General features: G+C 46.4%; 1 protein-coding gene across 2 annotated transcripts in view; it reads left to right on the top strand.

The window, feature by feature from the left end:
• Window positions 1-22,659, top strand: part of ARHGEF9 (Cdc42 guanine nucleotide exchange factor 9) — a 587,846-nt gene that overhangs the window by 525,679 nt on the left and 39,508 nt on the right. For both annotated transcript variants that reach the window (XM_073641046.1, XM_073641047.1), the window contains 2 exons: window positions 2,336-2,579; window positions 21,172-21,240. In XM_073641046.1, the coding sequence (XP_073497147.1) occupies window positions 2,336-2,579; window positions 21,172-21,240 (313 nt within the window). The remainder of the gene's footprint in view (window positions 1-2,335; window positions 2,580-21,171; window positions 21,241-22,659) is intronic.

The raw sequence follows: 22,659 nt of genomic DNA, 5'->3' as shown, positions 1-22,659 counted from the left end.
TATTAACCTGCAGATTAAGCCTATGTCTGCAAGTTAATAGCATTTATTCACATGACAGGTTATCTTTAAAGGCTATTGACACCGATTTTACATGTTAATAGTTAGCTTTAGTTAAAAAATTTGCGCTAGGCTACAGGCTGCAATTTAATTCCTTCATTCATATCAGAACCCCTGGTATGCTCTTGTTTTATGCTTTTCTTATGTAGATATGTCCCTACACAGTAATAGATTTGGGATGTGAGGTCTGTGAGTCCAAGGAACTGCTGCTTTTACTAGTCGTCATTTATGAGCGGCGCTTCCTTCCTCACAGAGGATGTATCTCCAGTTTGAGAATGTTTAACTGGCCCCACATAATGAAATAATGGCTGCAGAGCTAAATAAAACATTGATTTTGTTTCTTTAATTTCTCCTAAATGTTATAGAGATATTATCAGGTGAAGTTAAAGTTATAATTTATCTAGAAAATGCAACTGAAAACATTCTTATATATAAAGGTTAGCCATAGTAAAAAAAAAAAAACCTGGTCTTCATTTCTGTCATTATACAGTGGTGGCCAAAAGTATTGGCACCCCTGCAATTCTGTCAGATAATACTCAGTTTCTTCCTGAAAATGATTGCAATCACAAATTCTTTGGTCTTATTATCTTCATTTAATTTGCTTGCAAGGAAAAAACACAAAAGAGAATGAAGCAAAAATCAAATCATTGATCATTTCACACAAAACTCCAAAAATGGGCCAGACAAAAGTATTGGCACCCTCAGCCTAATACTTGGTTGCACAACCTTTAGCCAAAATAACTGTGAACAACCGCTTCCGGTAACCATCAATGAGTTTCTTACAATGCTCTGCTGGAATTGTAGACCATTCTTCTTTGGCAAACTGCTCCAGGTCCCTGATATTTGAAGGGTGCCTTCTCCAAACTGCCATTTTGAGATCTCTCCACAGGTGTTCTATGGGATTCAGGTCTGGACTCATTGCTGGCCACCTTAGAAGTCTCCAGTGCTTTCTCTCAAACCATTTTATAGTGCTTTTGGAAGTGTGTTTTGGGTCATTGTCCTGCTGGAAGACCCATGACCTCTGAGGGAGACCCAGCTTTCTCACACTGGGCCCTACATTATGCTGCAAAATTTGTTGGTAGTCTTCAGACTTCATAATGCCATGCACACGGTCAAGCAGTCCAGTGCCAGAGGCAGCAAAGCAACCCCAAAACATCAGGGAACCTCCGCCATGTTTGACTGTAGGGACCGTGTTCTTTTCTTTGAATGCCTCTTTTTTTTCCTGTACACTCTATGTTGATGCTTTTTCCCCAAAAGCTCTACTTTTGTCTCATCTGACCAGAGAACATTCCTCCAAAACGTTTTAGGCTTTCTCAGGTAAGTTTTGGCAAACTCCAGCCTGGCTTTTTTATGTCTCGGGGTAAGAAGTGGGATCTTCCTGGGTATCCTACCATACAGTCCCTTTTCATTCAGACTCCGACGGATAGTACGGGTTGACACTGTTGTACCCTCGGACTGCAGGGCAGCTTGAACTTGTTTGGATGTTAGTCGAGTTTCTTTATCCACCATCCGCACAATCTTGCGTTGAAAACTCTCGTCAATTTTTCTTTTCCGTCCACATCTAGGGAGGTTAGCCACAGTGCCATTGGTTTAAACTTCTTTATGACACTGCGCACGGAAGACACAGGAACATTCAGGTCTTTGGAGATGGACTTGTAGCCTTGAGATTGCTCATGCTTCCTCACAATTTGGTTTCTCAAGTCCTCAGACAGTTCTTTGGTCTTCTTTCTTTTCTCCATGCTCAATGTGGTACACACAAGGACACAGGACAGAGGTTGAGTCAACTTTAATCCATGTTAACTGGCTGCAAGTGTGATTTAGTTATTGCCAACACCTGTTAGGTGCCACAGGTAAGTTACAGGTGCTGTTAATTACATGAATTAGAGAAGCATCACATGATTTTTCAAACAGTGCCAATACTTTTGTCCACCCCCTTTTTTAGGTTTGGTGTGGAATTATATCCAATTTGGCTTTAGGACAATTCTTTTTTGTGTTTTTTCATTGAAGACAAATTAAATGAAGATAATAATACCAAAGAATTTGTGATTGCAATCATTTTCAGGAAGAAACTGAGTATTATCTGACAGAATTGCAGGGGTGCCAATACTTTTGGCCACCACTGTAGTTCTTCCAACATTCTGGAAAAGCAGAAGAACAACTTATATTGTGTTTTATTCATACGTGTAACATAACACTTTATACACCTTCAACTACAAATGCATACTATTATATACACCAAATAGTTCCTTCTGGTAACCTTGTTTTGTACTGCCAACAGGACCTAATCCGAAGGGATATTCTGTACTACAAGGGTCGAATGGACATGGATAAATATGAAGTCATAGAGGTAGATGATGGTCGAGATGAAGACTTCAATGTGAGTGTGAAGAATGCCTTCAAATTACATAACAAGGAAACTGAGGAAATGCACCTTTATATTGCCAAGAAGCTCGAGGAGAAGCTGAGGTGGCTGCGTGCCTTCCGGGAAGAAAGAAAGATGGTGCAGGAAGATGAGAAAATTGGTAAGATCATCTGTAGTTCATCTGTAGTGAACAAGCCTGGGGCCGATATTTACGTGTCAGCTCTGCATAATACTATTTTGCAAAAAAGTTGAAACTAAGTTCCTGCAGAGTTAAAATGATGTGCTCTGTGTGATGTGAAAGATACATTAGTGACTTTGAATTAAAAATAATATTTGAACATGGCCAAAGACCATCATGGAGATTTTACGCAGGTGTAAACATCATTTAGAACACTATAGTAACAAAAATGTTTAATGGAAGTAGAAAACGTGCATTCTTTTTTACGTATGTGAAAAGCAAAACTCTGTGGTGGTCAGGTTAGTAATAAATTAAGGAACATGTAAAAATTACAATTCTCATAAATAACTTTTATCAAAAAATTCTTCGACTAGCAATCAAAAACAGCCTGCAGGACTGCAGCGAATTAAATGTACTCGACACTTACAGAAAACTCTAAAAGGTATGACAGTATATTTAAATAGTTTTCTAACATAGCTATCATAAGAAAATCAGATGATTTTCCCTAGTATTAATAGAATGCATGTTTTACTTTCATTACCCTAAACTCAAAATTTGCTGAGATTCTATGAGAGGTGCTGACTAGTGTTGAGTGAGTATGTTCTATTAACCCTTTCGCCGAGTATGCTCGGGCCGAGCTCCGAGTATTTACAGCTGCTCGGTGATATGGTTGAATCGCTCCCGTGTGCATGATTTGCGACTGTTTGACAGTGTTAATACATGTGAGGAATGTCTATTTCTTACACATTCCTCACATGTATTAAAGCTGTCAAACAGTTGCAAATCATGCACACGGGAGCGATTCAAACATATCACCGAGCAGCTGTAAATACTCGGAGCTCGGCCCGAGCATACTCGGCGAAAGGGTTAATAGATCATACTCGCTCAACACTAGTGCTGACGCTATGGGGGGAGGAACACACATGCATACATAATGCATTTAAATGGTAAATGGAGGCTTGTTCTAAGCTCTAATCAGGATTTATCGTGAACAGATTAATTATCTATTCACCGTTTGGTCGAGTCGCTGGTCACTAGAATTAAATTTTAGTATTAAGTCCAAACTAAAAGTGCATCATCACAAATGTGGTGAATTAATTCACGATTGCATCCCAACAAGTAGTGAGCCAAGTAAATGCAAATAAAATCTTTCCTCACCTTCCACCAAGTGATCAATCTTTACTTCATACAGAATTATGTTATTTATCAGACATGTATCAAGATTAGTGTTGAGCGATACCTTGCGATATCAGGAAATATCGTATCGGATTGGATCGGACCGATACCCAAAAAGTATCGGATATCGCCGATTCCGATACCGGAAACCAATGCAAGTCAATGGGACACAAATATCGGAATGAAAATAAACCCTTTCTTTCCTTGTAGGTTAATTCTACATGAAGTAAAACAACTAAGAATAATGTAGAATGTATTACATGAAAAGCCGGCAATTCATCAGCGGCATACACCGGTACCCGACAATTTAGAACAGAAAGAATAGAGCTTCACACATAGATTAGATAGATAGAAACATGTCAGTCACATATATATGAAGTACAGTGACAGTGTTGCTTACTGCACTTTTCATTTAGTGTTAAAATAAAGGATTTATTTAAAAAAAAATTTGCGTGGGGTTCCCCTTAATTTTAGTCTCTAGTGGAGGTTAAGCAGACGGCTGGGGCAGATGTTTGAAGCCTGGGAAGGGGGTAATACCCACGGAGCTTCCCAGGCTACTAATATGAGCCCCCAGCTGAATACCTAGCCTTTACTAGCTATTAAATGGGGGACCCCCTCAAAAAAATGACGTGGGGTCCCCCCTAATTTAATAGCTAGCAAAGGCTAGGCAGACAGCTGGGGGCTAACATTAATAGCCCAGGAAGCGTGCCATGAATATTGGCCCCCTCCCAGGTTAGAAACACCAGCCGTCAGCCGCCCCAGAAATGGCGCATCCATAGGATGCGCCAATTCTGGCACTTAGCCTCGCTCTTCCCACTGCCCTGTAGCGGTGGCAGTGGGGTAATAGGGCTGGGGTTGATGTCAGCTTATAATGCCAGCTGACATCAAGCCCAGGTTAGTAATGGAGAGGCGTCTATAAGACACCCCCATTACTAACCCCATAGTCAAAGTTAAAAAAAAAACACAAACACCCAGAATAAAGTCCTTTAATTGAAATAAACACACAATTCTTTAGTGTTCTAAATTAAACTCTACTTACCATCACGCCCATTCCAGCTGAAGCCAACGATCTCCTGCAATAAAAGAAAAATAATAAAGCAACCTCATCCTTACCTTTCCATGGTTCCCAGGACAGCTTCAGCTCTGCTACATCGAGATGGCAGGCTGGACCGCAGCAGAACGCTGCCATCCAGCCTGTCATCCCGCAGACACTGAGAAGCGCAGGCATGCTTGCGCTCCTCAGTGTCTCTCTGTGACGGCATCCAGATGAGCCGAGTTCATGTCCAATGAACTCAGCTCACCTCATGTACGTCACTGACAGCGTGGGAGAATTCTCCTGCACTCAGCGCTTCAGCGTGAGAATTTTCCCACGCTGTCAGTGACGTGCATGAGGTGAGCTGAGTTCATTGGACATGATCTCACCTCATTCACGTCACTGACAGCGCGGGAAAATTCTCACGCTGAAGCGCTGAGTGCAGGAGAATTTTCCCACGCTGTCAGTGACGTGCATGAGGTGAGCCGAGTTCATTGGACATGACCTCGGCTCATCTTTATGCCGTCACAGAGAGACACTGAGGAGCGCAAGCATGCCTGCGCTTCTCAGTGTCTGCGGGATGACAGGCTGGATGGCAGCGTTCTGCTGCGGTCCAGCCTGTCATCTCGATGTAGCAGAGCTGAAGCTGTCGTGGGAACCATGGAAAGGTAAGGATGAGGTTGGTTTATTATTTTACTTTTATTGCAGGAGATCGTTGGCTTCAGCTGGAATGGGCGTGATGGTAAGTAGAGTTTAATTTAGAACAATAAAGAATTGTGTGTTTATTTCAATTAAAGGACTTTTTTCTGGGTGTTGTGTTTTTTTTAAATACTTTACTAGAAATTCATAGTGGTCATGTCTAATATTGGCGTGACCCCATGAATTTCGGGCTTAGGGCCAGCTGATAATGCCAAGCTGGCCTTAACCCCTTTATTACCCAGTGAGCCACCGCACCAGGGCCCTGGATGAGTTGGGTACAGCGCCAGAAGATGGCGCTTCTATGAACGCGCCATTTTCCGGGGTGGCTGTGGACTGCAATTTGCAGCGGGTGGGGCCCAGAAAGCTTGGGCCTCCCTGCGCTGCGGATTCCAGCCCCCAGCTGCCTAGTTGTACCTGGCTGGACACAAAAATAGGGCGAAGCCCCACGTATTTTTTTTTTAATTATTTCATGAAATTCATGAAATAATTAAGAGAAAAAGGGCTTCCCTATATTGTTGTGTCCGGCCAGGTACAAATAGGCAGCCGGTGGTTGGGCGCAGCCCGTTCCTGCCTGCTGTACCTGGCTGGACACAAATATAGGGCGAAGCCCCACATCAATTTTTTTTTAATTATTTCATGAATTTCCTGAAATAATTTAAAAAAAATTGACGTGGGGCTTCGCACTATATTTGTGTCCAGCCAGGTACAGCAGGCAGGAACGGGCTGCGCCCAACCACCAGCTGCCTATTTGTACCTGGCCGGACACAACAATATAGGGAAGCCCTTTTTTTCTTTATTATTTCATGAATTTCATGAAATAATTTAAAAAAAAAATACGTGGGGCTTCTCCCTATTTGTGTGTCCAGCCAGGTACAACTAGGCAGCTGGGGGCTGGAATCTGCAGCTCAGGGAGGCCCAAGCTTTCTGCCCCCCCCGGTGAAAATTGCAGTCCGCAGCCACCCCGGAAAATGGCGCGTTCATAGAAGCTGGATGCTGTACCTGGCTGGCATACAAAAATATGGCAAAGCCCACGTCAAAATTTTTGGGAAAAATTAATTAAAAAATAAATAATAATTTAGGGACTGCATCTTTATTAACTCCTCAAATGTCATTTAGTGTTAAAATAAAGGATTTATTTAAAAAAAAATTGGCGTGGGATCCCCCATAATTTTAGGCTCTAGCGGAGGTTAAGCAGACGGCTGGGGCAGATGTTTGAAGCCTGGGAAGTGGGTAATACCCACGGAGCTTCCCAGGCTACTAATATCAGCCCCCAGCTGAATACCTAGCCTTTAATAGCTATTAAAATGGGGGACCCCCCCCCCAAAAAAATGACGTGGGGTACCCCCTATTTAATAGCTAGCAAAGGCTAGGCGGACAGCTGGGGGCTGATATTAATAGCCCAGGAAGGGTGCCATGAATATTGGCCCCCTCCCAGGCTAGAAACACCAGCCGTCAGCCGCCCCAGAAATGGCGCATCCATAGGATGCGCCAACTCTGGCACTTAGCCTCGCTCTTCCACGCTGCCCTGGTGCGGTGGCAGGGGGTAATAGTGGTGGGGTTCATGTCAGCGCCAGCTGCCATGAAGCCCTGGTTAGTAATGATGGGCGTCTATAAGACACCCCCATTACTAACCTACAAAGTGTTAAAAAGAAAAAACACACTACACCCAGAAAAACATAATTTATTTGAAATAAAACACACCATTTTATTTAATTCTTAGTTTACTAAAAAAAAATAGTTACCTGTCCACGTTCCTGCGCTGATCTCCCATGCACAGCTGTCACATCTGGAGATGGTGACAGCTGTGCATGGCTGCTGTAAGCTCACACTGCCGGGAACACGTCCGCTCCCGGCAGCAGGAGCCACTGACTGAGGTCACCGGAGTGCATTCAGGCAGCGCAGCTCCGGAGACCTCCTTTACGGCACTGCTGTACCGTGGGAATTTCTCACGATACAGCAGGGCCGTAAAGGAGCTAACCGGAGCAGCGCTGCCTGAACTCCGGCGAACCCGCTTATGCAATGACGGGGCTGCTTTACGGCCCCGTCATTCTAGCGGCGGCGGCGGTTCAGAGCGGTCACATTCTATGTGGCTGCTCTAAACTGGAGATCATCGTGGGACACTCGTAGACTACTACGGAGGGGTAAGGATAAGGTTGTGGTTTATTATTTTATATTTTATTACAGGAGATCGATGGCTTCGGGGAATTAGGTGTCTAGGTGAGTATAGGTGTATTTTTTTATTTTTTACTTTATTTTAGGTGGCGATCGGCGGGGACAGGTAATGTATAAACTAATTTATTTTAGGTAACCACTGGCCACCAATGAAATGTATTTAAAATTTATTGGGGACACAGTAGGGCAATTTAAATAGCAGGATCAGGCTGATGGGAACTACTGCTCCCATCGAGCTGATCCTGCTGGCACGAGTGGACGGGGGACAGACATAGGCCGATGGGAGTAGTAGTGTCACATCGGCCTATGTCTGCCTGCACGCACACACCCGCAGACATCGCACAGACACCGCACACACTCGCAGACACACGCACAGACACCCCGCACACACTCGCAGACACAGCGCACAGACACCCACACACACCAATCATGACGGGCTGATCGTCTGGGAGGTGAGGCTGACCTGTGCCGCCGTGGGAAAGTTCATGTGAGTTCATGCAATGCAGTCAAGCATGAACTCACGTGAACCCTCTGAGGGCACCGCGGCGACTTCAAATGAACAGCTGATCAGCATCACCTGATACCTCAGCTGTTCATTTGAAATAACCGGCGGGAGAGCGCAGCACAGAACGGGAAAGCCGGCGGTGAAGTCTTTTCACTGCCGGCTTCCCCGCCCGGGTCCTTCGCTCCCCGCTCCTTGGTGCTGCGCTCCCCGCCCGGTCCTAACTTACGATCGGGATGGGAGGTGGCGAGGGGAGCGGAGGATCGGGGTGGTAGGCTGCGGGGAAGCAGTATGGAGCTGTGTGATTGTTTAAAAGCCGGCAGCTTTTTACCGCCCGCCGGCTTTTAAACGATCAGGAGAATTCTCCCATGCTGGGATGGCATTCTGATGACAGGCTGGATCTCAGCTGAGCGCTGCCATCCAGCTTGTCATCCTTCAGAGACACTGCAGAGCGCAGGCATTATGGGAACTTCCGATTCCGGTATTCGATATTGTAAAAGTATCGGAATTAAGTATCGGAATTCCGATACCGCGAATATCGGCCGATACCCGATATTTCAGTATCGGAATGCTCAACACTAATCAAGATGTCTCTGTATATTATGCAGTCTCTAGAAAGGAGGAGGATGCAGCTGCTTCTAAAGGGTTGATCTGCAATAAGAGGACTTGCCTGCTTCTAAAGGGTTTGTCTAAGTATCTCAAAACAATAGCTGCAGCCACTCCATACTAAGAAGAAGGTTGTAACTGTGTTTACTTATGTTAATGTTTTTCTAGTTTCAATTAAAAACATGATTACATTAGTTAAGACAGCAGGAAAAATCTACCTTGTGTTTTCATGCTGATTACTCTTCCTTCTACCCATGCCTCACAAAACTGGAATATTAGTTAGACAGTCTAGAACCTTTGGCCAGCTCAAGTCTGTTTTTTAAAAAAGGATAGACCTTTAGTCACTAAATTAGAGAAGATTTTTTTACTTTTTTTAATTATACACATTAAAGAAAGGTTTTATATTTTAGTCTACTCTTGTTTCATACAAATACCCTGGTGGTGATAGGTCCACTTTAAAAAGTTTCATTTTTGCTTTATAAATAAATAGTACAAGTGAAAATGAGAAACTATGATTTATCTTGCTAGAGAAAAATGCTGTAAATTCATTGCTGAAATCTATCTTCAGTGAAGACAGGTTTTCAGCTCACTGATGGATCATGTTACATTTGCTGACTATGAGAATGTTTGAGGATGATGATGAGGAGGGAGCTTCTAGAAACAGTTGTGTGGCACCCCAGGGGTCTGGTTTTCCACAGTAACAGCAATGTTATGTCTGAGAGCAGGTGGGAGGTCTCTTGGTCAGGGATCCTATGCATGCCACACCTCCTGCCCAGTCCTGGGAGGGGAAGAACTTCCCCTATATAAACCTAGGGCTGAGGCAGGGTGAGGGAGTAGAGAAGAAGCAGAGAAAAGAAGCAAATATAGGAAGAAACAACAGGAGCTCTGTGGGAGCAGTGTTACAAGGAGTCAGGGGCTGGCAGCTGCAGAGCTCGCCCTGACTGAGAAGTTATCACCGGACCCGGAGTCCGAGGCTGTGGGGACTAACTCCTATCCAGCAGCAGAAACCGACCGGCAGGGGATTGCAGGTCCTCTGGCCCAGAAACCCGAAGGCCCCGAGTCACCGGCCATACGGGTGAGCACCACACGGTACACTCAGGGACGTGGGCTACTTATACCCGCCTCTAGCAAGGTAGCCAGAAGAGTATCGTTAGTTTGGGAGGCCTACAACTCCGCCTGGCCAGGGGAGATCCCATCTGCTCAAGGACTGACCAGGCCCCAATCGCTAGCCAGTACTCCGGGAGGGTCTATCTTTGTCACCAGTAAAGACCCTGAACTACACAGTACCGTCTCCGAGTGGTTCCTGCTACCCCCATCATCCACGTCGGCTGCCCTGAGGCCATACCCCTCCCGTTGGGGGTTATACTATCACGCTGCACAATCCTACCACCGGCCTCAGCGGTCTGCCCTGCAGCAGCAGCTCCCTGGCTGCACTCAACGGGTGGCGTAGTCGTCCAACATCTACCGCTAAAACAGCGCCACTTAGTCTGACTCCCTGGGCACGGACCGGATCACCGCCACGAGACTACAACCCTCAACAGATCCGGCTCCGGGTAAGCTCCCGCGTGCGCAACGCAGCGCGACACAGGCCCAGGGGCGCGTCAACTTTTGGTGTAGTCGGCAGGATCTCGTGCCCGCAACCACCGGGTACTGCGTGCCTGAAAAAGACTGTGAAAACTTACCCGTGGTGAAGATTCCCGCCATCCGGCGCCATCTTCCGCTTTCTTCCCGCCATCGGTGGAGTTTTCCCGCCATCCGGCGCCATCTTCGGCCTTCTTCCCGCCATCCGTGGAGTTTTCCCGCCATTGGACGCCATCTTGAGGACGCCGCGCGGGAAGAAGAGGGGCGTGGACTCCGAAAACGCGCGAGAACTGAAGCCCCGCCTCACGTCCGGACGTTGCGTAAAGTCCTGGAAGGAGCCCAGCAGACGCCGACGTCACAGGAGCGCGACGGAAGGTCCTCAACCCTAACGATCCACTGCGGAGCCGCGGCCTACGGAAGAGGATCATCGCAAGGTAGGCCACGGTCCACTAGGGGGGAGAAGGATGTCGGATACGGAGGAGAGCTTCACCGCTCCAACCCCCGCCAGCGCCACCGCTGTTGCGGTCATGCCTTTCACCATGCCCTATATCCCGGGGGCAGCCTGGCTACCCCAGTACTCAGGGGAGTCACATACCCTGCAGGACTTTAGAGAAAAACTGGATAGCCTCTTCCAGGTGTACCCCCTCACAGAAGAGCAAAAAGTAAGCATCCTGGTGGCCCAATTAACCGGGGCAGCCCAAAGGGAGGTAAAGTCCTGGCCACCTGGGGGGAGGACTGTCGCAGGGATACTAACCCGGCTGAGGGACACCTTTGATACCCGCACCTCAGCCGAGATCAAGCTTAGATTCTACGGGTGCAAACAACGGGCACATGAGAGTATAAGGGACTATGCCCTGAACCTACAAGAGGCCCTGAGAGCCATTAAGCAGACCGACCCTGACGGCGTGGGAGACGAGGACAGGCTGTTAACTGAACAATTTATAGAGGGTTTATATTGCAATGCCCACCGAACCCAGTTGCGGGCAATGGCCTTACAGGACCCTCATCTGGGATTTGCACAGTTCAAGGACAGAGCCATCCGGGTGCTCCGAGAACCGGCACCAGGTGGCGTTGTGACCCACAGATGCCCCACTACCACCTACCACCAGGAGGCGGCGCCCTTGTCGGCAGGGCCTGTGGGAGCTGATGCGCAGGCTTTGAACAATGACTCGGCTCCAGACCTGCACCATCAGGTCCAAGAGCTAGCTAAAAGCGTTGCTGCGCTAACCCGAACTGTGCAGTCTTTACAGGTTTCCACTCCAGGGAAGATCCAGCTGGCATCCGGACCGGAGGACATCCCGTGGCGTCGACCAAGGAGGACCCCACCGGCCAGAGGAAGACCCAGCGACCGATACAACGAGGACGGACGACCCATCTGCCGCCGCTGTAATCAACCCGGACATATGGCAAGGTACTGTCCTTTAAACTGGCACAACCTAGGGTAGAGGGCCAACCCCTAGGAAAAAGATCATCAGGCCCATCAAACTGGCGCGACAAATATGTGGGAGGACGTCCAGTCTTGCCTGTGGTACTGGATGGCATTCCTATGAGTGCCCTACTGGACACCGGGTCACAGGTCACCACCATCCCGTACGTGCTCTTCAAGCAGTACTGGAATGACTCGGATATTACCTGCTACCCTGACGACGACTTGAGTATCATCGCCAGCAATGGTCAGCCCGTGCCACAGATCGGATTTAAAGAGGTGACCATTAAAATTGGTAGAGTTGAACTGGCAGCACAGGGACTGATCATTGTAGACATTGACAAACACGACAGTCACCCAAAGATAACTCTAGGAACTAATGTAATTGAAAATTGTCTTGCAGAGGTGATTTTCCTTTTACAGCAGGTTGCCAAGAACGCCAGCTCCGGCGAGCAGCGAGTGCTCCAAAAAGAGATCCGGGCACTGATGCGACGGCAACAGGTGGAACTCTCCGGCGGTGAGATTGGTAGCGTGAGAATGTGTGACCCTTTCCCTATTGCCATGCCCCCAAAAAGTGAAATGATGATTTGGTGCCGGGCAGCTATTGGTCTGAGAGGTAGAGATTACCAGGCAATGGTAGAACCAGTTTACTCAGACAGTAGGCCCACCATCTTGACAGCACGGGGGGTGGTTAATGTACGCCATGGGAGGGTGCCCGTTCGCATAATCAATATCGGGAAGAGGGAAGTGTACCTGCCCCGGTATGCCACGCTAGCCAAATTATATACCATTAACCAAAATGCTATACAATCTGTGGAACCCTTGCCTCCATCTCACCCGGAGGAAGGTAACGGCTCTAAGAAAACAATGGAGGACTGGTGTCAGCAACTACATTTGGGTACTGACTCCACTCCCTCACATCAGAAACAGGGAGTCTATCGGGTGGTTCAAGAGTACGAGAGAGTGTTTAGTAAACACCCGTTAGACTTCGGGCGAGTCAAGGGGGTAGAACACCACATCCCCACGGGAGACCATCCTCCCATAAAAGAGAGGTATCGACCCGTACCCCCTGCACACTACCAACACGCCAAGGGGATGCTTAGAGACATGAAGGAGGCTGGGGTGATCAGGGATAGCTGTAGCCCCTGGGCAGCTCCACTAGTCTTAGTCAAAAAGAAAGACAACACCATGAGGATGTGTGTAGATTACCGGAAAATCAACCGTATCACACACAAGGATGCGTACCCCTTACCAAGGATAGAGGAGTCTTTGGCTGCTTTAAGATCTGCTAACTTCTTCTCTACCTTGGATCTCACTAGTGGCTACTGGCAGGTTCCTGTAGCAGAGGCGGACCGGGAGAAGACCACATTCACCACCCCGATGGGACTTAGCGAGTTTACCTGCATGCCGTTCGGACTCTGCAACGCACCAGGAACCTTCCAACGATTAATGGAGTGCTGTCTGGGCCATAGAAACTTCGAGATGGTCCTGTTGTACCTGGACGATGTCATCGTATATTCTAAGACTTATGAGGACCACCTGAAACACCTGGCGGAAGTGTTCGAAGCTCTGGCAAGCTACGGCCTAAAGGTGAAACCCTCCAAGTGTCACCTCCTGAAACCAAAGGTGCAGTACCTGGGACACGTGGTGAGCGCTGACGGAGTGGCTCCCGACCCTGATAAGATCACCGCAATTAAGGAATGGCCAAGTCCCTCCAGTGTAAAGGAAGTGCGGCAGTTCCTCGGGTTGGTAGGCTACTACCGCAGGTTCATCCCCGGTTTCACCAAAAAGGCAGCTCCTATGCAGGACCTCCTGATAGGCCAGTCCCGGAAGGCCAAGAACCAGAAGCCGCCCTTCAGATGGGAGAAGTTGGAAGAGGAGTCCTTCCGCCAGCTGAAGATGGCCCTCACGGGGGATGAAATCCTGGCGTACCCGGATTACAGCCAGCCCTTTATCCTCTACACCGACGCAAGTAACATCGGGCTAGGAGCCGTGCTGTCCCAGATCCAGCAGGGGAAAGAACGAGTAATCGCTTACGCCAGCCGAAAACTGCGACCCACCGAGAGAAACCCTGAGAATTACAGCTCATTTAAGCTAGAGTTCCTGGCAGTGGTGTGGGCAGTCACCGAACGCTTTAAGCACTACCTCGCTTCTTCCCGGTTCGTCGTGTACACGGATAACAACCCGTTGACACACCTGGACACAGCAAGACTCGGTGCCCTAGAGCAGAGATGGATGGCCCGTCTGTCCAACTACGAGTTCACAATCAAATACCGGGCAGGACGCTCCAATACCAACGCGGACGCCCTGTCCAGGATGCCAAACCTACCGGACGTAGGAGAAGATCCAGAGGGACTGGAAGAAGTCGAACTCCCTGCGTTCCACCGGCATGGGACTATCCAGTATTCCCACCGGGTAAGGAGTAAGCAAGCCGCTACGTTTAACCCCTTGCCTCACTACAACTGGGAGGAAACGCAAGACAGTGACCCTGCCGTCCGACTGGTGAAGGAGATGCTGACTCGGCCAGAGGCTCGCCTTGACCCAGACGCTCCGGAGGAAGCCAAGCAACTGTGGGCTGAGAAGAGTCGACTGTTCCTTTATAAGGGGAAGTTGTGCCGCAGAATGGTTAACTCCCGGACGCATGAACTAATCTGGCAAGTAGTGGTGCCACGAAGAGACGCAGCCATGGTGATGGAGGCATACCACGACGGGGCTGGACACTTCGGATGGAAGAAGCTGGAGTTCCTGCTGCGCGAGCGGTTCCACTGGGTAGGCATGAGGGGAACCATCGAGAGGTGGTGCAGAGACTGTGGCCCGTGCAACCTAAGAAGGAAGGACCGTGCCAGCCAGAAGACTCCCCTGCAGTCCATCGTCACCCGGCAGCCGTTGGAACTGGTAGCCTTGGATCATGTAAAACTGACCCCAAGCAGAAGTGGCTACGTCTACGCACTAACCATCGTGGATCACTACTCCCGGTTCTTGGTTGTCGTCCCCGTCAAGGACTTAACAGCTCGAACAGCAGCGAGAGCCTTCCAGCAGCATTTCTGCCGTCCACACGGGTACCCGGACCAAGTGTTGACAGACCAGGGACCTGCCTTTGAAGCGGAGGTCTTCCAAGAATTCTGCACTCTGTATGGCTGCCGGAAGATAAGGACGACACCCTATCATCCGCAAACTAATGGACTTTGTGAGAAAATGAACCAGGTGGTAATGGATCTTCTGAAAACGTTGCCCCTGGAAGAACGCAGTCTGTGGCCTGAGAAGCTGCCCGATCTGGTGGACCTATACAACCACATCCCGGTAGGTTCCACCAACTGTACCCCGGCTTACCTAATGAGGGCGAGACCTGGTAAGTTACCTGTTGACCTGGAAATGGGAGTCCTGACACCTGAGGACACTTCACCAGAAGCAGACTGGGACACAGAGAGGCAGCAGCAGTACCGGAGAGTACAGGAGAGCGTGGAGCGAAGTCTCTGTCAGGCTAGGGAAAGACAAGAGAAAACTTACAACCAGTATGCTCCCGCTGTTCCCCTGGTACCCGGAGAGCAGGTCTTGAAGAGAAAAAGACGGCTCCACAAGTTGGACGACCAGTGGGAGAAGGACCCGTACACCGTACTGCCCTCAAGCCACGACAACCCAAAGGTCTGTACCATCAGTAAAGACGGAGGGGAAACCACAACCATTGTATCCCGGAATCACCTGAAGAAGTGTCCCGAACAGCTATGGAACCCTGAAGAGGAACAAGAAGACCCTCGACCCGTAGAGGAAAGGGAAGACATGGTTAATACTGTGCTCGGAGACTTCCCTCGGTCTTGGACTCAAGTCAATGGTGCAGTTGTGGTACCCGTACTCACCTTCCTCCAACCAGCATCCCAAGCACCTACGGAGCAACAGGTAGAGCTGGAAGAACAGCCGGTCCAGGAGGCAGAAGACCCCACACCAGCAGACCAGGAGGATCAACCCTCTGCTTGCAGTGAGCCTGCCATATCCCTAGTGAGCCAAAGGGCCCGTAGACCGCTGCCCAGTTTACCCTTAACAGCTCCTACACCCTGTAGTTCAGGGCCAGACAGTCAGCTCCGTAGGTCCACTAGGGCCACTAGGGGCCAGTTACCCGCACGTTGGAGGATTTGAAGTGTATAAATTGTTTTATTTGTGGTTACCTGTTTATTGTTGCTTGTGTATAATTATGTGTTTCTAGTTATTTTTAGGAGTCCTTGGTGGATTTACCGGGAATCCTTTGTACATAGTTGGAGCGTAACCCAGGACGGACTAAAGAATGTTAAGGACTCGGGGCAGGACAGACCCCTACCTGGTTACGTCTCCCTGTTTTGGTGAAATGGACACCTTGCTTTCTTCAAAGACTGCACCCGGTTACGGACATGCCGTGACCACCTTTATATGTTTCTTTATTGTTATTGTTATATCTTGTTATGTTTTTCTAAAATATGTTTAGTCCCGGAGTACTAAATTTCACTAGGGGGGAATGTGGCACCCCAGGGGTCTGGCTTTCCACAGTAACAGCAATGTTATGTCTGAGAGCAGGTGGGAGGTCTCTTGGTCGGGGATCCTATGCATGCCACACCTCCTGCCCAGTCCTGGGAGGGAAAGAACTTCCCCTATATAAACCTAGGGCTGAGGCAGGGTGAGGGAGTAGAGAAGAAGCAGAGAAAAGAAGCAAATATAGGAAGAAACAACAGGAGCTCTGTGGGAGCAGTGTTACAAGGAGTCAGGGGCTGGCAGCTGCAGAGCTCGCCCTGACTGAGAAGTTATCACCGGACCCGGAGTCCGAGGCTGTGGGGACTAACTCCTATCCAGCAGCAGAAACCGACCGGCAGGGGATTGCAGGTCCTCTGGCCCAGAAACACGAAGGCCCCGAGTCACCGGCCATACGGGTGAGCACCACACGGTACACTCAGGGACGTGGGCTACTTATACCCGCCTCTAGCAAGGTAGCCAGAAGAGTATCGTTAGTTTGGGAGGCCTACAACTCCGCCTGGCCAGGGGAGATCCCATCTGCTCAAGGACTGACCAGGCCCCAATCGCTAGCCAGTACTCCGGGAGGGTCTATCTTTGTCACCAGTAAAGACCCTGAACTACACAGTACCGTCTCCGAGTGGTTCCTGCTACCCCCATCATCCACGTCGGCTGCCCTGAGGCCATACCCCTCCCGTTGGGGGTTATACTATCACGCTGCACAATCCTACCACCGGCCTCAGCGGTCTGCCCTGCAGCAGCAGCTCCCTGGCTGCACTCAACGGGTGGCGTAGTCGTCCAACATCTACCGCTAAAACAGCGCCACTTAGTCTGACTCCCTGGGCACGGACCGGATCACCGCCACGAGACTACAACCCTCAACAGATCCGGCTCCGGGTAAGCTCCCGCGTGCGCAACGCAGCGCGACACAGGCCCAGGGGCGCGTCAGTTGCAAAGAGATACAAAGAGAAAACATCTGTAGGATGCACAATGGCTTATGTTAAAAAGTCATGTGAGACAGCTGTTAAGAATCATGCACATAGCAAAATAGTTTACACAGACCCTTTATAAAGACAAAAAAAGTATCTGAATGTTTCTGTACTGTGGACTAGACTTAAAGAGGTTGTCCTCTACTTTTACATCCATGACCTATTCTTAGGATAGGTCATCAATGTCTGATCAGCCGGGGTCTGACACCCAGCACCCCGCCGATCAGCTGTTATTGGTGGTGGCCACCGTCGCTGGCTGTAAGTACTCACTTGCCGAGCTGCTCCGTCTGCTTAAAGTGGCCGAGGCTTGGTGCTGCACATCCGCCTCCTATTCAAATCAATAGGAGGTGAATGTGTAGTACCCTGCGACAGCCATTACAAGTAGTCTGAGCAGCTCGGCAAGTGAGTACTTCCAACTGGTGGCCATCGCCACCAATAACAGCTGATAGGTGGGGTGCCGGGTGCCAGACCCCGGCCGATCAGACATTATGTCCTATCCTGAGGAAAGGTCATCAATGTAAAAGTAGTGGACAACCTCTTTAAGCAAAACAATATGCAGGATTGTGGTCCAGTGGTCACATTGGTACTTTGTGGTAGCTGGACCAGAGTACAATGAATTTCTTACTACCTACCAGCACCCTGGACACAGCTTTTATTTAGTAAGCCATGCGATATCATGACATTGCAGCACATGTGGTGCATGCTACTTTTGTTTATTTCACAGTTTTGTTAGGAATATCAATAGGTGCTCTCATTAGTACAGTTATGGCCCATGTTTTTCTTAAGTATGTATAATTAGGAAAATAAAAAAATCTCTCTAATTTAGTGATTAAAAGTCTGGCCTTTTAAGAAAAGGAGACTTGAGTTGGCCAAAGTCTATAAACTTTCTCAGTATTATTTTAGTTTTATGAGGTATGGGGTATGAGTAAACAGCATGTAAACACAAGATAGATCTCTGCTGATCTCTTGTTGGATATAAATATATATTTTTTATGATGTTAGAAAAACATTAACATAGGAAACACTGCCACATTCTTCTACTCAGCTACTTCTCCTGCTGCTGGTGTTGTGGTTTAGAAGCAGCTATGTTCTCCTCTTGCAGATTAACCCTTTAGAAGCAGCCTTATTCACGTCCTTTCCCTGGGTTGCATAACACATAGAGCTGGGATATAGGATCCATATTACAGATATGGAAAACATGAATCTATAAAATGGCTAACACTGCAAGCTAGTTTGCAAATTCTTGAATTTCTATTATTTACAAAGATTTTTGTTATTATCAGAATGTACATAAGGTTACAGTGAGTGTTTTTCTAACTCTTATGCAAATCCCTAATTTATTATTTATAAATCCTCTAAATGGGGGAAGAAAATGTTCAAAACCGGTACAAAAATGTTTTGCCAATAATTTATGCTTACTTAATATGTTCTATTAGCTTAAGACTTTAGTATGTTGTAATTCTTGTAGTTGGTTGTGAATTGCTTTTTCTATGTAACTGCCTGCTGAACATGATTTCGTTGTGTGGGTGGTTATATTTCTGAGTCTTAATTCAATACTATACTCGTTTGAATCATAGAATTTAACACATTACATAACATGATTCAATTTTCAAACACATCATTTTTTTACTACCTGATTAATTTGAAAACCTTTATAGCTGCGGTTACAGGATGAGTACCATAGATGCAGTGCTATTGTACAACTTTAAAATATTCTGATTATTATAATGCTCCAAAATATACAGCACGAAGAAACAGTCTAGGGAGAAGAATCATTACAGTGAAAGGACAATTACAATGAATTACTCACTTTTCTATTGCATTAAAAGCAGAAATGCTTTTGAGGGAAGACGAGGTAGAACAATAACAATAACTACAGATAAAGTAATAAACCTGGGAAACATCTAAGAGATATTTATATAAAAAAACTCCCCTTTAAGTTATCGGTACTTGTATTCACAGCTGATAGTGGTGAACATAAATACAGATAAAAAGACAAAAAATGATACTGTGGTGTTGCATTATATAATACAAGCAATCGCAGGTTCAAGTTTCCAGAGGGGACTAAAAGAGTAAAAAAATATATATATAAAAGTTCAAATCACCACCCTTTCCCCTGTTAAAATTAAAGAGAAGAAAAGCAAAAACAAATGTGTTTGTAAAAGCCTAATCTATGAAAATATGGAATGAACCCCTACGGTGAACACCGTGAAGAGAAAATAAAATCAAAGCCTCAAAATTGCGTTTTTTTTGGTCATCTCCCACCAAAATGTATTATCATGCAATCAATGCATCGTATGTACTGTACATGAAATTGATATCGATAATAATATCAACTCACCATGCAAAAAACAAGCCCTCACTGCGCCCCATCAACAAAAAAAATAAAAATGTTACGGGTCTTGGAAAATGGCAACACAAAGCATTTTCATCACTTAAATAGAAAAAAAACGATGCATGTTTGGTATTACTATCATTGGACTGACCTGGACAATCAAGTTTCCAGAACATTTTTACCGCACAATGAACGCCATAAAAACAACCCTCTCCTCCTCTTGCATTTTGTACCATTTCATACCACTTGGATTTTTTCCTGTTTTTCAGTACTCTGTTTTGTCAAAATGAATGATGTTATTCAAAACTACAGCTCGTCACGGAAAACCAATAATTCCCTAGTTCTTAAATAGTTAAGGAGCACCAGTACTCCCTTGCTTCAAGGCCATTGTCATTTGCGCTATACTGATGAGGGGTAAACACTCAGAAACAGGCCGTCTGTAGATGAGCTTCATGGCATTTATCCCTTGACATGTTGTAAGGCTTGTTAAAGGGGCAGACGTTGACTGATAAGGCACCTACCTGTAATACTTGCGAATAGCTTCTTTCATAATGCAAGAGACCTATTTTAAATAACTATGGGGGGGGGTAAGGCTCCTATAACTACAACATTCTTTTCAATAGTCAACATTATTTAGTTGTAGGTGATCATAGGATATTTTTAGTATTAGTCTTAAAAGACCATGTTAATACAAATAAATTAAAGAATATGTTCACCTTTAGGGACAATTTTATTGATTCACAATGTTTCCAAGATACTTCCCTTAGACATGATATACTCCATATGCACATACAGTTAATTATACTTCACAGCCACTGAAATTTATATTATATTAAAGAAAAACTCCATCAATTTTTTTCCCGAAACATGTGTAAATGTACAGTACGGTGGCTCAGTGGTTAGCACTGTGGATTTGCAGCGCCTGGGTCCTGGGTTCAAATCCCAAGTACAACATCTGCAAGGAGTTTATATGTTCTCCGTGTGTTTGCGTGGGTTTCCGCAGGGTTCTCTGGTTTCCTCTCACACTCCAAAGACATACTGATAGGGAATGTAGATTGTGAACCCCAATGGGGACAGTGATTATGTCTGTAAAGTGCTGTGGAATTAATGGTGCTATATGAGTGAATAAAATAAATTAATGTTAGTGCAGTATAAGTGTGTCAATATACTCACAGATTGCCATCTTCTCTAGTAAGAGTCGCTCCTCTTTCGACTCATGTGCCAGAAATTCAGACTGCCCAGTTCACACTGTGATCTTTGTGACGCAGAAGTGGCTCTTACAATGTAAGTGTAAGAATGAGACCCCATAGACTTTCATTGTAACAGTGACTTACAGCTCATGCATAGAGCATAGGGTGATCCGGAATCTGAATCGGTATCGTATGACTCAGAACAGGACCGGAGCGTCCCGGACACCGGAGAAGATGGCGATGGTGAGTATATTGACACACTTATACTGTACGAACGTTTACACATGTTTATTGGGAAAAAAGTCAATATGAGCGCTTCTTTAAATTTACGATATGCTGAGGGGCATTATGATTGTGGAAAGACTAAAATTATCTCCTATTCTTTTCTTTAGGATTTGAAATTTCTGAATATCAGAAAAGGCAAGCAGCAATGACTGTGCGGAAAGTAAGCAAACAGAAAGGTAAGTACAGCAAATGTTGTTTTAATTCAACAAAGCTTAAAAGGGAACCTGTCACTAAGTTTTCCCATTAGAAACTATGGCCACCACCTTCAATTCCTCTTTTACTTGTCGAGAGAGGAGGAATTGAAGCAATATTCTTGCTATCTTCTTATAGCCTTCTCCTGCGTTGTGGCCTCCACTATTTTCATGTTCAGAGTGCTGGCAGCTGCTTAGAAGAACCCATGGCTGCTGTTATTTGGCACAAGGTTAGAGGAGGTTGGGTTTTTATAAAGCTGGGAAATTTGCATCACCTGGCCTTTCCTGACGATGATAGTGAACAAGCCATAACCCTAATAAGCAAATTAAGGTCTGAAACCTTGGTCAAAGTTATCTGAACACACAAATCTCCAAGGGTGCCCAAACTTTTTCATCGGCCCATTTTCCTTTTTGTAATTTTTAAAATGTAAAAGATGACAATATATAATTTTTTTTGCCTAAAATACAAAGGAAATGTGTCATATTTAACTTAAGGCCTTTTAGAGATCATTTCATCTTCAACTTGCTTAACTGTTCATAATAACAGTAATTTTAACTAGGGGTGGCCAAACTTTTACATGACACTGTATGAATCTTGCTAGGATACTGTAAAAGAGGCATTAAAGGTGGTGGCCATAGTTTTTATTGGGGAAACCCGGTGACAGGTTTCCTTTAACGAGAACCTGTAATCAATGTTTTGGGAGCAACCAGAAATAGTGATGTAGGTCATTGTCCAACAATGAAATCAATATTGTAAAAACAACATAGTCCGCTATCAATCAAGCATCCGGGGATAGGATTGTCAGGGAGAACTGGAGATGAGCCATGGACTACAAGTGCATTACAGCGCCCAGTGCACTTGCAATCTAACTTACATATGGATAAAAATAAGGATTTCTCTGCAATGAAGCAATGGATTCGGAACATATAGGCGTTATTTTAATTGTTGAGCAATGACCTTTACATAACTACCTCTGGTTGCCCTATAAAATTACTGACAGGTTTAAGGCTGTGGGGATGGATCCTACCTAAGAATTAGGAGAAATGCCTTCTAATCAGCAATATTGATCTCATCACTCTTTTGATATCTGGTCAGGTCTAGTCATGAGTGAATGTGCTCGCCACTGCTCGGTACTCACTGTGCTCAACGAGCTGGGCGCTCTGCGAGTATTTCTGGGTTGCTCGGGCGGGAGCCAATCAACATGCAGGGATTGCCTGCCACACACTGTAATGCTGTAGCCATGTTGGTTGTGGGCATTACAGTGATTGGCTCAGCATCATCAGGTCTATATCAGACCTGGCGCAGCCATGCTCGTCACAGTCACTCCGGATCAGACAGTGTAGAGAGAACTGCTGCTGTGTCAGGGAGAGATTTGCTTCTTCATAGTTAGTATAGGTATTCCA

This window comes from Phyllobates terribilis, unplaced genomic scaffold (assembly GCF_046119375.1).
Source record: "Phyllobates terribilis strain yellow unplaced genomic scaffold, ASM4611937v1 Scaffold_7__3_contigs__length_470593459, whole genome shotgun sequence".
Lineage (NCBI taxonomy): Eukaryota > Metazoa > Chordata > Amphibia > Anura > Dendrobatidae > Phyllobates > Phyllobates terribilis.
This window is presented reverse-complemented; position numbering and strand designations above follow the sequence as displayed.